This window comes from Ctenocephalides felis, unplaced genomic scaffold, assembly GCF_003426905.1.
Source record: "Ctenocephalides felis isolate EL2017-DRISC unplaced genomic scaffold, ASM342690v1 CF-g0.4_SCAFFOLD_01492, whole genome shotgun sequence".
Classification (NCBI taxonomy): domain Eukaryota; kingdom Metazoa; phylum Arthropoda; class Insecta; order Siphonaptera; family Pulicidae; genus Ctenocephalides; species Ctenocephalides felis.
Genome location: NW_020537646.1, coordinates 56280159 through 56294719, shown reverse-complemented (window position 1 = coordinate 56294719; position 14561 = coordinate 56280159). Strand labels below are relative to the sequence as shown.

General features: G+C 28.7%; 1 protein-coding gene across 1 annotated transcript in view; it reads left to right on the top strand.

The window, feature by feature from the left end:
• The window catches only part of LOC113371423 (calbindin-32), a 318213-nt gene that overhangs the window by 136192 nt on the left and 167460 nt on the right, over positions 1-14561 (top strand). Inside the window, exons 3-5 of the mRNA XM_026612052.1 lie at positions 5248-5337; positions 9410-9496; positions 9563-9619. Coding sequence (XP_026467837.1) covers positions 5248-5337; positions 9410-9496; positions 9563-9619 — 234 coding nt within the window. The remainder of the gene's footprint in view (positions 1-5247; positions 5338-9409; positions 9497-9562; positions 9620-14561) is intronic.

Genomic DNA, 14561 nt, shown 5'->3' with positions numbered 1-14561 from the left:
TTTTCGTCCACGTTTTCGGTCACACGGATCAACCGATTTGAATAGTTCAAAAAATATTCGATTCCTATTGATAGGAAAATGTGCTGATTTTTCTTTGGCAAAGGTAGGTCCAGCCGTCACGAAGATAAGAAACAAAGATTGCAGAAAGTACAAATCGAGTTTTTGAGAGAACAGAGTATTCGATTTGAATGATCTAGAAAATATTCAATTTGTAATGATTGTAAGAACAGGCTATTAGTTTTTGGCAAAGGCAGGCAATTTCGAAAATACAGTTCTAAATTTGAAGTGTTCAAAAAATGGCAGTTTTTGAGAGGACTAAGCGTCTGATTTTATTGATTCAAAAAACTTTCTGCTTGTTTTAACAAAATAATTGCTTTTGGATATTCAAATTCAGAAAATTTTGTTTTGTATATCGAGAATAATTCAGATTTTAATTTTAATTCTGACCAAAGTTCTAATATACTTTAAACAAATAATTTCAACTTTGCAATTCAGTTTATACAATTCTTATAATTATTAACAATTATTAGTATTTTTAATAATATATTTGAATACATTTAATATTCCTCGAGGCACGATTTCATACACCACTAGTTTAAAACTATTTTTCAAAAGTAAACATTTACCAAAACACAGTTTTTTTTTTTTTTTTTTTTTTTTTAATTATATATATTAATCAATCAATAATACAATTATTTCAATACTTTGTAATTTTAAAACTATAATCAACATAATCTGAATTGCTTAAAGCAAAATTTTAATTTATTTAAAAACAAAATATATATTTATTACTGCCTAACTCCTTCCTAGTCATCCTTTTTCTTCTAATTTCGTTCAAAAAATCGTATAGTGATTTATTTTTCTCCAAATTATACCATACTGTGGCAGAAACAAACCACAGTAAGGCTCTTTGCTTTTCAATATTTTTTAGTTTGATTTCAAAAATATTTTTAATGTCCATTTTTTCTAAGTCTATACCACAAGTTGTTTTGATTTTTTCCGTGGTCCATTTCCAAATTGTTGCAGCCATTCCACATTCTTGTATTTTATGTTGTATTGAATAATTTTTTTGGCAAAAATTGCATTTGTTATCTTATGTCTTAATAAGCGGTCTTTTGTTGCATTTTTTTCATTTAATACAAGATATGTTTTGGATCGCCATAAAGTAGGAATATATTTATTAGATATATTTTTTCAAATTATATTCCAATTCAGATCTGGGTATTTCCTTTCAATTGGATTTATAATTATAATTTTATTCAATTCAGAATAAATATGTTTTGTTGTGATATTTATGTGATCTTGATTGTTCGTTTTTAATATATATTTCAATATTAAATTTTTGTTTTCGCTTTGTTCTCTCTCTACATTAATGAGGTTTAATCCACCTTCATCATACTTGTTTTCTTTGAATTTTATATAAATGGTTTTGCCATATAAATTCATTCACTATATTCTGAATTTCTTTAATTATAATCTTTGGAGCAGTTAAGATTTGCGCAATATACCACAATTTTGATAATGCATATATATTCACAAATCTTACTCTCTGAATCAGATTGAAGTTTCTACTTTTTCCGTTATATAATATATTTCTGACACTATTTTTTTACTTTATTCCAGTTTTCCATGGTTGTATCTTCCAAATTCCTTCTAAATGTTAATCCTAAAACCTTAATTCTATCAGTTATTTCTATGTTTGTATTTATTTGCCTGCTTCTCCAATTTCCTACTTCTAAAATTTTAGTTTTGGATTCATTTATGGTGAGATTTAAAGCTTTTTTATAGTGTTCTAAAATATGTTTAATCATTTCCAGTTCATTTATATTTCTCATAATTATAGTCACGTCATCAGCATATGCAAAAATATGATTTGTTCTATTTAATGATTTGTGAAAAGTCCTAATTAGCGGTTCTAAAACGATACTAAATAGCAACAATGATAATGGGCATCCTTGTCTTATAGATTGTTCAATTTATTAAGTCTCCATTTATTAAGACTTTTGACTTCGACAACTTATAATAATTTTTAACAAAATAAGTAACTTTTGATGGGAAATTCATTTTATTCATTATTTTGAAAAGAAATGTATGTGATACCGTATCAAATGCTTTTTGGAAATCAATATTCATAATTCCCATGTTTTCATTTTGCATTATATCACAACACTCTATGGAAGATCTTATGCCTTCTAAATTATATGAGATATTTTTATTCGGTATACTACATGTTTGCTCACTACCTAATATTTTACTAATTTTAAATTTTATTCTGTTAGCAAGAATTTTATTTAGTATTTTTATATCACAATTCAAAAGAGTTATCGACCTATAGTTTTTTATGGTATGTTCTTTGACTTTTGGTATTAAGGTTATTATCCCTTTGAATAGCCGTTGATTTCTAACATCTTGAAAAATTTTATTCAATATATTTAAAAAATAATTTTTTATGATTTCTATATGATACTTATAAAATTCATATGGTATTCCATCGGGTCCTGGTGTCCTGTTGTTACTCATACTCTGTATTACCTCACATAATTCATCGATTGTTATCTCTTTATTGAGATCTTCTGCATCAGTTGTTGTTAGAAATTTTGTAATATTTTGTAATAACATTGTTTGGTGTTTTTCTGAAGAATCTTGGATTTTAAAGCTTTCTTCGAAATAATTTTCAACATGTTCCAAAATGTCTTTCGTTTTTGTAAATATTTCTTCATTATTTTTTAACTCCCTTATATACAAACTGTTTGTGTTTTTGATATCTTTAGCGTAACTAAATAACGACGCATTTTCATATTCATCAATAGACTTAATTTTACTTCTTATCATTGTTCCATTTAAACACTTTTTTTGCATTAATATGATCCTTGTTTTTAATTCTCTAATTTGTTCCGTTAAATCTTCTCCGCTATTTTCTTTCTGTGACATATCTATTAACAATTCTTGCATACTGTTAATAGTTTGTCTTCTCATGTTTGCTGCATCAATTGCCATCTATTTGAATAAATAATGAATAAATAAAAATAAAAGAAATTGTTGGCTTCATTTGATCAATCCACCAACTTATTACGTCATTTTTATATTTATATGTATTTTTATTTTTATTGTATATTTCTTGAACAATATTTGTCGAGTTTTTCAACGTTTCTGTATTCAATTTTCATATTCCTTTTCCATAAATTGGTAATTTATAATCAGTTATATATTTTATTTTAAGCATATGGTGATCACTAACACTTACCGGAATTATTTCTGTATTCTTAATTGCATCCGCAATATTTTTAGATACATATGCTCTGTCTATCCTAGATTTTGTGGAATGTCTTACGAAGGTAAATTTCACTAAATTTCCATACTGCTTTTCCCATGTATCTTTAAGATCCAGTTGTTGAACTAATCTATTTAAACCATTACAGAAATTTGTGTAATCACCTTGCTGGTCTTTTGCATTTATCACACAATTGAAATCTCCTATTAAAATCAATCTACTGTTATCGACGATATGTGGCAGTATATCATTTTCAAAGAAGGAATTTCTAATGTTTCTATTTTTGTTTCCAGATGGAGCATAAATATAAATAATTCTATTTTTGTCAATAGTGATTGATGTTATTCTTCCATCAGTTGATAATACAGGATTTTCTACAGCAATTGTATTCCGGTATATGATCGCCGTACCTGTTTCAATGTTTTGATTATTATAAAACACATCATAACCAAAACATGAAATTTTTAAATTCGACGGTACTTCTTGTAGACACGCCACGTCTACATCAAAGTCTCTTAATATTTTCCTGATTATGTTAATTCTGGTAATTATTGGTTCATTATCTGGTTAATATTAAGGCTAATTATTGTCCTTGTTACATTCATTAGAATTTTTTAATGGTGGTATTGGTACTTTATCTACTATTTTTCTAATTTTTTCTTGTTGGTCAATTAGTGTTTCCATCATTGTGTTATGTTTTTTACATTCTGTTCTGTGGGTTTTTTTCTGAATCAATATTCGCATTTATAATACTTGCTAGTATTATTGCGGAGTTCGGATCATTTTCAGTGTTTATATTTTCTGCATTACTGTCCATATTCATCGGCTCGTCATCGTTTTGTTCTATTATTTTATTTTGATTTATGTTTGTTGCTATATCTAGGTTAACTATTGGTACTGATTCTTGATTTACTGTTGGTACTATTTCTATGTCTTGTAATAATATTTCGTCCCCATCTTTATTTCCTGTTATTTCGCAGTATAATTCTTTCTTATTTTCACTGTTTTTTCTTTTTTCACATTGGCTGATTATGTGCGTTGTTTCAAAACAATACGCACATGTTTTCGGCTGGTTATAATATGTAATTAACGCTTTATCGCCATTAATGTGAATAAAAGATGGAATGGGCTATTCCAGAATCATGTCCACTAATCTTGTTCCTGTTAAAAATTTCTTATTCGTATCATCTATATTCCTTTTAGAGCTACCCACATATTCGGTCTGAATGTTTTTAACAGTACCATATTTAGATAGATGCAACCCAATTGTCTCGTTATTTGTTTCAAAGGGAATTCTATATACTCTAATTCTTGTAAATTTGTCATCTGCATATTTTATTTTTATATTATTATATTCGTTATTTTCCATTGGAATCTTATTGTTGTCAATACCGTTTTCTATTAAATTCTGGCAAATCTCTAATTTATTGAATTTGATATATATGCCTTTCGGCGTCGTTTGATAACCGATCATTTCGTTTTCTAAATGTTCTAAACTCTTAAATATCCATAGATATATTTCTTTCGCATTGGGTCGCAATTTGTTTTCTTCAAATTGCACCCAAATTGTGTTATATCGTTGCACCATTTTCGAATTGTCCCCGTTCCGAACGGGGCTCACTCACTATAAAAACGGGTTTGTTTACAAGCGCTGTATTATGTTCTTCTATTCACTTCACTTTATTTAAATTTAACTATATATTTACCTGAATATTATTTCGATGTACACTGTTCGAAAGTCAGATTGCGACTCTGTGGGAAGAATAATATTGACCGCGAAATGTACATACGCACTATATTCAGTTCAGATCTACTCACCTAGCGTTTTGGGAAGTATGCACATTCCTGGTAAAGATGCTTATTTCCCAAAGGTATACATTTACCGTAATAAACATAAGTAAGATACTACATAAATATTAAATAGCTAGTAGTTTCAAAAAAATTAAAATTCAAATATGCGTTTGTAATACTTTTAGATAGTCCCTGACGCCATGATGAGTGAACTCAAATCTTGTTTCATGGAAGCTTATGACGATAATCAAGATGGAAAAATAGATATACGAGAGGTATAATATTTTTTATCAATTTATGAAATTGACATTATTTAGTTACATTTTACCATGTGCATGCGTGCATAAAAGTTTTCCTTTCCCATTACGAAAAATCCGTAATGTTTCTAGATATACTCGTCACAAGTACATTTTATACAGGTGTTGATGTTTTTTGTCATATGTCGATGAAGTAAAAGAGCTTAGGGCTTTACGTACCTAATGAAAATGATGTAGTAAGTATTAACATTCGCTTTTCAATAGAATTTTATTAAAATAGCCAAAAACCTAATGAAAAAAGTGATACACGCCTGTGACGCCAATATGCCTTGTAAGGATTGCGTAAATTCAAGACCTTCGATGTACTGGTGAAAAGATCACATCAGTGTTCGTCGTAAAAACGTGATCGCAGAGTAAAAAAAATCAATTCTGTATTTGAATGAAGCAACCAAAGATATTAAATAAATATGCTGGAAGGATCTCATGCGTGAGGTGTAGTTACTAATTTGTATCTAATGAACTGGATGACATTCCACCTGTCACAGACCAGTGTAGAAAGGAACAAAGCGAATTCAAGATATAGAATTTAATAAAACTATCATAAAAGCAGAGCCATGTCTATAGTTTTATGTTCAAAACACATGTCTGAAACAAAAAATCTTTCCTAGTAAGTGGTTTGTACTTCTCTCTAAGAGAGGTAAAGATGTTGGATACAGCTAGTTGGACATTTGAACAAATAATTCATCAAAGAACTTAAGCATTATTGACCCTCATCTGGCAAACAACCAGTATGCATTCGGAAAAAAGACGACTCTAGACTCAATAAATCTTGATGTCTATAAGCCATCGTCCCATAAAAAAGTAATAACAGGAACAAGGTGAAGGGACGATACAAAGGTGTGTTGCCTGATGACTACATTAGACATCATGCATGCTCTCGACTGCAAACTGGGACAGCATTATGCAGGTTATTCAAGAAAAGAACGTACCAGATTACATTTGTACTATATAATAAAATTAGTTTACGGATAGAGCCGAGAAATACGATACGAAGAACGGCTGGAAGCAACATTTACCAAAATACAGCATATATTTAGCGAATCCAAGAGACAAAAAATTCTATAAAGTTTTTGAAAGATACGGGTAACAGATAATGATCACTGGTGATGTCTCTGGTGATGTGTTATAAATCCTAAATAGAATCATGATGGAAAAATAGATATACGAGAGGTATAATATTTTTTATCAAGTTATGAAATTGACATTATTTAGTTACATTTTACCATGTGCATGCGTGCATAAAAGTTTTCCTTTCCCATTACGAAAAATACGTAATGTTTCTAGATATACTCGTCACAAGTACATTTTATACAGGTGTTGATGTTTCTTGTCATATGTCGATGAAGTAAAAGAGCTTAGGGCTTTACGTACCTAATGAAAATGATGTAGTAAGTATTAACGTTTGCTTTTCAATAGAATTTTATTAAAATAGCCAAAAACCTAATGAAAAAAGTTATACACACCTGTGACGCCAATATGCCTCGTAAGGGTTGCGTAAATTCAAGACCTTCGATGTACCGGTGAAAAGATCATATCAGTGTTCGTCGTAAAAAAGTGATCGCAGAGTAAGAAAAAATCTATTCTGTATTTGAATGAAGCAACCAAAGATAGTAAACAAATATGCTGGAAGGATCTGAAAGGAAGTGTGTGAGGTGTAGTTACCAATTTGTATCTAATGAACTGGATGACATTCCACCTGTCACAGACCAGTGTAGAAAGGAACAAAGCGAATTCAAGACATAGAATTTAATAAAACTATCATAAAAGCAGAGCCATGTCTATTGTTTTATGTTCAAAACACATGTTGAAACAAAAAATCTTTCCTAGAAAGTGGTTTGTACTTCTCTCTAAGAGAGGTAAAGATGTTGGATACAGCTAGTTGGACATTTGAACAAATAATTCATCAAAGAACTTAAGCATTATTGACCCTCATCTGGCAAACAACCAGTATGGATTCGGGAAAAAGACGACTCTAGACTCAATAAATCTTGTTGTCTATAAGCCATCGTCCCATAAAAAAGTAATAACAGGAACAAGGTGAAGGGACGATACAAAGGTGTGTTGCCTGATGACTACATTAGACATCATGCATGCTCTCGACTGCAAACTGGGACAGCATTATGCAGGTTATTCAAGAAAAGAATGTACCAGATTACATTTGTACTATATAAGAAAATTAGTTTACGGATAGAGCCGAGAAATACGATACGAAGAACGGCTTGAAGCAACATTTATCAAAACACAGCATATATTTAGCGAATCCAAGAGGCAAAAAATTCTATAAAGTTTTTGAAAGATACGGGTAACAGATAATGACCACTGGTGATGTCTCTGGTGATGTTTTATAAATTCTAAATAGAATTGCCAACAAACATGTCTAGGCCAATACTTATCTGGTTCTAAGTTTTGACAATTCACCGATAATAAGTCACCTATAGCACAATAACTTTAAGAGATGAGAATCATTTTGTAAGCAATAACCAACGAACATACAAATTAGGAGTGATATCGGATTAAAATCCTATTTTTAAGATTTTATTAAAAAATAATCTTGACTTGGTGGCTGCTGTCATTCTATTTTATGCAGTTATATCTAAAGCAGTAAAAAACGCTTTAACAAATCTTAAAAAAAAACTTCATACAAATAAAAATGAGTAGGAAAAAGGTGCTAACAAACCAAATTTTAAAGACAAATCATAATTAAATAAAATATAACTATTCCTCCAACTTACAATATTTAGACACATAGGGAAACATATTCCAAAAAAGCAGAAACCTTCTTCAATTATTCTGAGGTAGAAAGTTTAAAACATAAAAATTTACGTTTTTAAATTTATTTTTTAAAAGAAATCTAGGCCAAAGTATCTTATTGAGTATTGATATAATCAAAGATGCGGGTACAGTTAAATAAACAATATCTATATTACACTTTGTTAAATTGTCTGTTAAAGCTTTATATTTAGTATCTCTAACTTTTAAACTTTTTGTTTCATTTATAAATATGCTGTGCGACCCATTTTTATTTTGAGACCCCTTGAAAGTCGCCAGTTCCATCCAATCATAAATAGCCCCAATGTTTTGTTTAAGCTAACACCAGGTGTGCTAATCCACATTAATCGAAATGACTAGTCATCAATTTGGCAAATATAAAAATTGTTACACATTATCAAAGATTGATAAATTTTAAATAAATTAAGATACATCAGAAAATTAGTCGATGATATTTACAAAAACTAAAATTTTACTATGACTATATTATGCAGAACGGTTTACTTTTACGAAAAACGTTACTAGATTTTCCCGTTAGAAAACGCAATTTAAGTTAACAAGTTGACACTACTATTACTAGAAAAGCCAGTAAACTCTTTGACTAAATTGTCTTCACAAAGCTAGAATTTTTTTAATGATATTTTAACTTTGTGAGTGAATAAATAGTTTACTGGCGCTTAGACTACATATACAGAGTAGAGGAAAATTTATGTACTGGTAAAAATATGATTTAAGGAAGTAATAAAAGTGACACGATTCATTCAGTTTTAAGGTTTTTGCAAAATGCCAAAAAATATGTTTAGACGAATTTGTCATTTCTTTTATTTGTGTCTTTACTTCACATTCAAAATGTAATATCGTCGGGTAAATATTAATGCGTTAAGCGAGCATAGTTTTGTTTTATATTATGTTTCTCAAATTGTTTTTATGTTCCAAAGTTCGCCAATGAAACAATTAATCTTTTGTAATAGATTGCTTCTGGTTTTTGGGTCAAATTTTGATTTGAGTTTAGTAAGCAAAATTAAAAAAGTATTACCAGAAGTATAAAATACTCTAGTGCTAGGTTTCACAAAAATTTTCTTCATTGGTATCTTAATTTATTCGAAAATCACTCGAAAAAATGTCAAGAAAGTTGTTTTCGATAGGCACACATGCGTACACATGTATAAGAACCTATTTATAAATCAGTTTCAGTTATAATGTAAATAATTTGTAATAATGAATAATGTGTATAATTGTGAATAATTTATTTTATTTTTAGTTGGCTCAGTTGCTCCCAATGGAAGAAAATTTTCTTCTACTTTTTAGATTTGACAACCCTTTAGAATCTAGTGTAGAGTTTATGAAAGTAAGTATAATCATATGTAACATAAAATCAATCATATGTAATATAAAATGAACATATTTGTTACAGATATGGCGAGAGTATGATGCAGATGGAAGCGGTTATATCGAAGCCGACGAGCTAAAGGTGAAATATTTTTTTGGAAATGCTGTTATTTTCAGTTACATAACTAAATATATTTTAATTAAAATATATGTAAATTAAATATAATAAGGGTGTGTGTGTGTGTGCAGGGCCGGTCCTGGGGTCCTTAGCGCCCGCATGCAACTTTTTTTCTAGCGCCCCCCCCCCCTATTAATTTTCAACGTTTTAACAGTTTATCATTAAAATTATATAAATATTTACATATTTTTTAGAAATTAATTTTTAATTATTCTGGATTCAGTACACAAAAAATTAGATATAATCTAGAAGGGTATAAAATATATTGATTTTAAATTTATTTATTATTATCGATATTAACAAATAAAACAATCCCTGTTGTGATTTCACATTTTAGTAGTATTTAATATGCAGTAAATTGGTTAAGGGTGTAAGTTCCACTACCACAGCAAAAGAATTAATTTTTTTGTTAGATTAAAGTTATAGAATTTAAGAAATGCATTTCAGAAATAGTTATTATTATTTTGATATAAAGATCTTGATATCAAAATAATAAATACTATTTCTGAAATGCATTTCTTAAATTATATAACTTTAATTTAACAAAAATAATAATTGAAATAAATAAATTAATTTTTAATTGCTCTGGATTTAGTGCACAAAAAATTAGATATAATCTAAAAGCGTATAAAATATATTGATTTAAAATTTATTTAGAAAATCGAGGCGATTCGGGGGTTGTATAATCAAGTATTTTGAAATTTTCAATTATTTTTAACGTATGTACAATATTAATATTAAAAAAAACTAGCATTTAATTTTCAAACATAACACTCGTATTTCATGTTGGATTTTTTAAATTTTAATTTAATTTAATTTTTTATCATTTACAATATCCAAAATTGCGTCGTAAACTTCTCCTTATTGATATCGTAAGAGCCGTCATATCAGCTTGATGTTTTAAAGTTAAATTTTTAACGTATTTTAGAAGTATTGTTAAAAAATCAGTAAAAAATGCATAGAAATTACACATTTCTTGAACAATATTAAAAAAAAACTTATCATATTTGATATGTATTATTTCTGTATAGTCAATAATTATTAAATTTAGAGTATGGACACCACTAGGTATAAAACAAGCCTTAAGATTTTTGTTCCAAAGTAAATTTTGCTTCCATTTTTCATATTGTTCCATTTCCATAACCCCAACCACGCATGTCTTCAACATTCAAAATTCGTCAGATGCGAAACATTTGCAACAAAAGCAATAGTTACAAATCAATTTCTCGGAATAAACAAGTCATTTTCTAAGCACTGATCCCCCATTTTTTATAATTTGTATATATTTTTTAACAAATTTCGATTCAACTAAATTAGCTCGCAATTTTTCGTCAATAATGTCCAACAATTAATTTAATCTTTCGCAGGTTTGCGCTATGGGATTGAACACTAGATAATTTCTTTTTCGATTCCATGGTAACTTCAAACAAAGAAAAAATTAAATAAGTAGATTAAGCAATAAACAGAGCTGTTATTTACTAATTTGCAGAATTATTAATCGGTTAATTGTTCCTACTGATATCACATTGCAAAATAAATATACTTTTTGTGTCTCCGTATCCCTAGTTAAGTTAAATTATTTATTATAATTTAATAAGTATTTTAGATTTTAAATGACTAATTCTTGATTTTATATAAAAAATATAAATATTATATTATAAATTTAATTTCCGAAACTCGTTTTGGCGCCCCCTAAGGCTTGCGCCCGCATTTTTTGCATGCATCGCATGTAAGGCGGGATCGGCCCTGTGTGTGTGTGTATCTTATATATACGATTTTTCTGTAATGGCGTATGAATGGTTAATTCTCCTAAACGACTATTTGGATTTTGATAATTCTCTATGAAGTTTGTTAAGGAAATTTTCTAAGATTTTTTTGATTCATAGAAATATATATATTATAATATATTCATAGTTAGATTGTAGAAATAAATGAAAAAAGTTATAAAAAACCGCTTATCATTGTTTGACCTTGAAAATATTTGAAGCATAGTTTGACATTCAAAACAAATGAAGATTGTCATTTGCCAAACATTTCCATTCACTTATAGGCTAAGACAATATTAAAATATAATAAATTCTACAAATGTCTACATTATTATTGCCAAAAAGATGTGCCAAAAATGAAAATAATATAAGATATACAGTCAACATGCGTCTGACAGGTGATGCAGTCTGCGCATGCGTCTGACGATTGTGGGCAGTCAGTGATTCAATTTTGCCAGATTATTATTTTTTAATTTTTAAATGCAGCCGTGTTTTGTCTTACTTTACTAAATCACAATTCAAAAATAATTTACCTATTCAAAAAATTATTTAGAAGTTCCATTGTGTCAAAAATTCATATGTTTGTCATTGGATATAAATATTTACTCAGGTCAATGGAGCATTTTGGATCTGAATATTTTTAATGTTTTCCAATTTGCATTAAATTTTAGAATTAGGTTTATCTTACTCTCAAGTTTAAGAGTGAATATAATTTAGACTCCTTTGCCACTTCCCGGGGATGACATCCCTTTTCAGTGGTGCAATTGTATCTCTTTTCAAATAACGTCGGATATCGATAAAAAAACTAATTAGAAGAGAAAAATGTTTAATAATGTTTTTCAAAAAAGCAAATACTTTTCAAGTTACTGGCTACTGAAAATTTGTTTCTTTTTGGCGTTTTTCATCTTTTTTGCAAATATTTCTAAAAGTATACATTTCAACGAAAATCATGTAATGAACAAAATTATAATAATTAAAATCTTAATAAATCGATGTTTTTATAAAGTGTTCTAAAAACAATATTAGGCTAGATGTGAAAATGGGGTTTTATAGTGCTCAAAATAAGCTTTAAAATAAGTACTTCTGCGACTACAGGATTTGACAAAAATAATTCACTTCAAATATAAACTTAAGTATTAATGTATATTGAATTATTAGTGAGAAAAATGTAATTTAGATATTAAAATTACTAAAAGCCAGTTAAAATATGGTACGAAATTATAAAAATTATAGACAACATTATTCAAGAAATTATTTTGGGTAGAAAAATCCAAGGTGATATTAAACCTTTACCGCGAATGCTATATATTAATTCTTTCTGAATTTGTTATACCTTTTAAAAGACTTTAATTTTCAAGACGTGTATATTATGCATTGACGATAAATACATCACAAAGGCAGACGATGATTTTTTGTGTGATAAATTTGGAAAATCAATATTTTAGTCGTGAATAAACAAAAAATTCAAGCCATTCTGAATCGAATGAGACCAAATTTGGAAAAAGTATGTTGGACCGATTTCAAAAATTTAAAAGCCATTCGATGTATTTCGATAAGGACTAACGTTTCTGAGTTTTGTGCGATGATCGGCCGAACCGTTTCTTTATAAATAGCAGAAAAGTGAAATTTTTTCGTGCATGTTTTAGCCCGCAATTCTGAACCGATTATGAAAATTCAAAAACCGTTCGAAAGATATTGGTTGGGAATCGTGCTGATTAGTTTTTGGTAAAGATCGGCCGGCCGTTTTTCTTGTAATAAAGTGTTAAAAATTTTTTTTCGACGATTTTTATTATTATTTTGTTCACGATAGATACCATAGTCTTCTAGATCATACTAAAATATTACGCCCTACGACAACTCGTTTAGCTTTAAAAATTAGTCAAAGTTTGCAAAAATTGGTATCGTTTTTTTGGCATTTGTCAAAATTAGACCTTTGATCGACGTTTCTCAAAAACGCCTGAACCGATTTCAGAAATTAAAAGCCGTTTGATGTATCTCGATTAGGACTATAGTTTGTCAGTTTTGTGCGACAATCTGCCAAGCGTTTCTTTCTCATTTGGGAAAGAGTGTTAAATTTTTCGTCCACATTTAAGCTCATCCTACCGAACCGATTTAAAAAAATCAGAAACTGTTCGAAAGATATTAGTTGAGAATGATACTGATTAGTTTTAGGTGAAAATCTACCGAGCCGTTTTCTTGTAATTAACTGTTGAAAAAAAAAATTAAACCGATTTTTATGGAACTTTTTCTGGCGATATACATCATGGTCTTATAAAACTTACTGAAATATTACGGCCTTGCGACAAGTAGTTTAATTTCCAAAATTCATCAAAGCTTGAGAAAATGAGTAGGGTAGGGCGGGGCTAGTTGAGCAAATTTTTACTTAAACGGATGTAGCTCCTCAATGAAAAGGCTCAATAAATTGCTATACGGCTTAATGGATTTGTTGTTTATCGCTTAACAAAAGTGTTAACTATTTTTTGGTAATAAGTAAAATTTAAAAGCTACAGCTGTTTAAATGCAAAAAGTCAAGTATGCTCAATGTACCCCATATATGGGGCAAGTTGAGCACTAAGAAAGTATAATGAAATCATAGGTTCAAGGTCGATTAATAATGAAATAAAATAAGTTTTTAATAACCAGTTTATATTTATAGTCTTTATTGACAGAGAAAACAAAACTTTGCTTGAATAATTGACGAAAAGTAGAATCAACAAAACAGTATCGTATTTTACCCTTATATTCAGTATTTTTGTTTAAAATCATTATTTGTTTAAATTATTACTCATAGACTTATCTTAAATCTTAAAAATAATAATTAATTTCGGAAGTTAATGGTAATTGTCTTAGTGACAGAACAAGTTAGCAACCATGCTCAACTAACCCCAACTCAGAATTTCAAAATAAAGTGAGTTTATAAAAAAACCGTGAGAATTATACCCAGAATCTCTGTGCATATTAAATTACTATAATTATATGAGAAAATAACATTTACCTTATTAAAAATAAATAACATTTGACAAAACCAGACGAAAACTCGTGATGATTTGCTTTTTTACTACCCTTATATTCAGTATTTTTGTTTTAAAATCATTATTTGTTTAAATTATACTCATAGACTTATCTTAAATCTTAAAAAT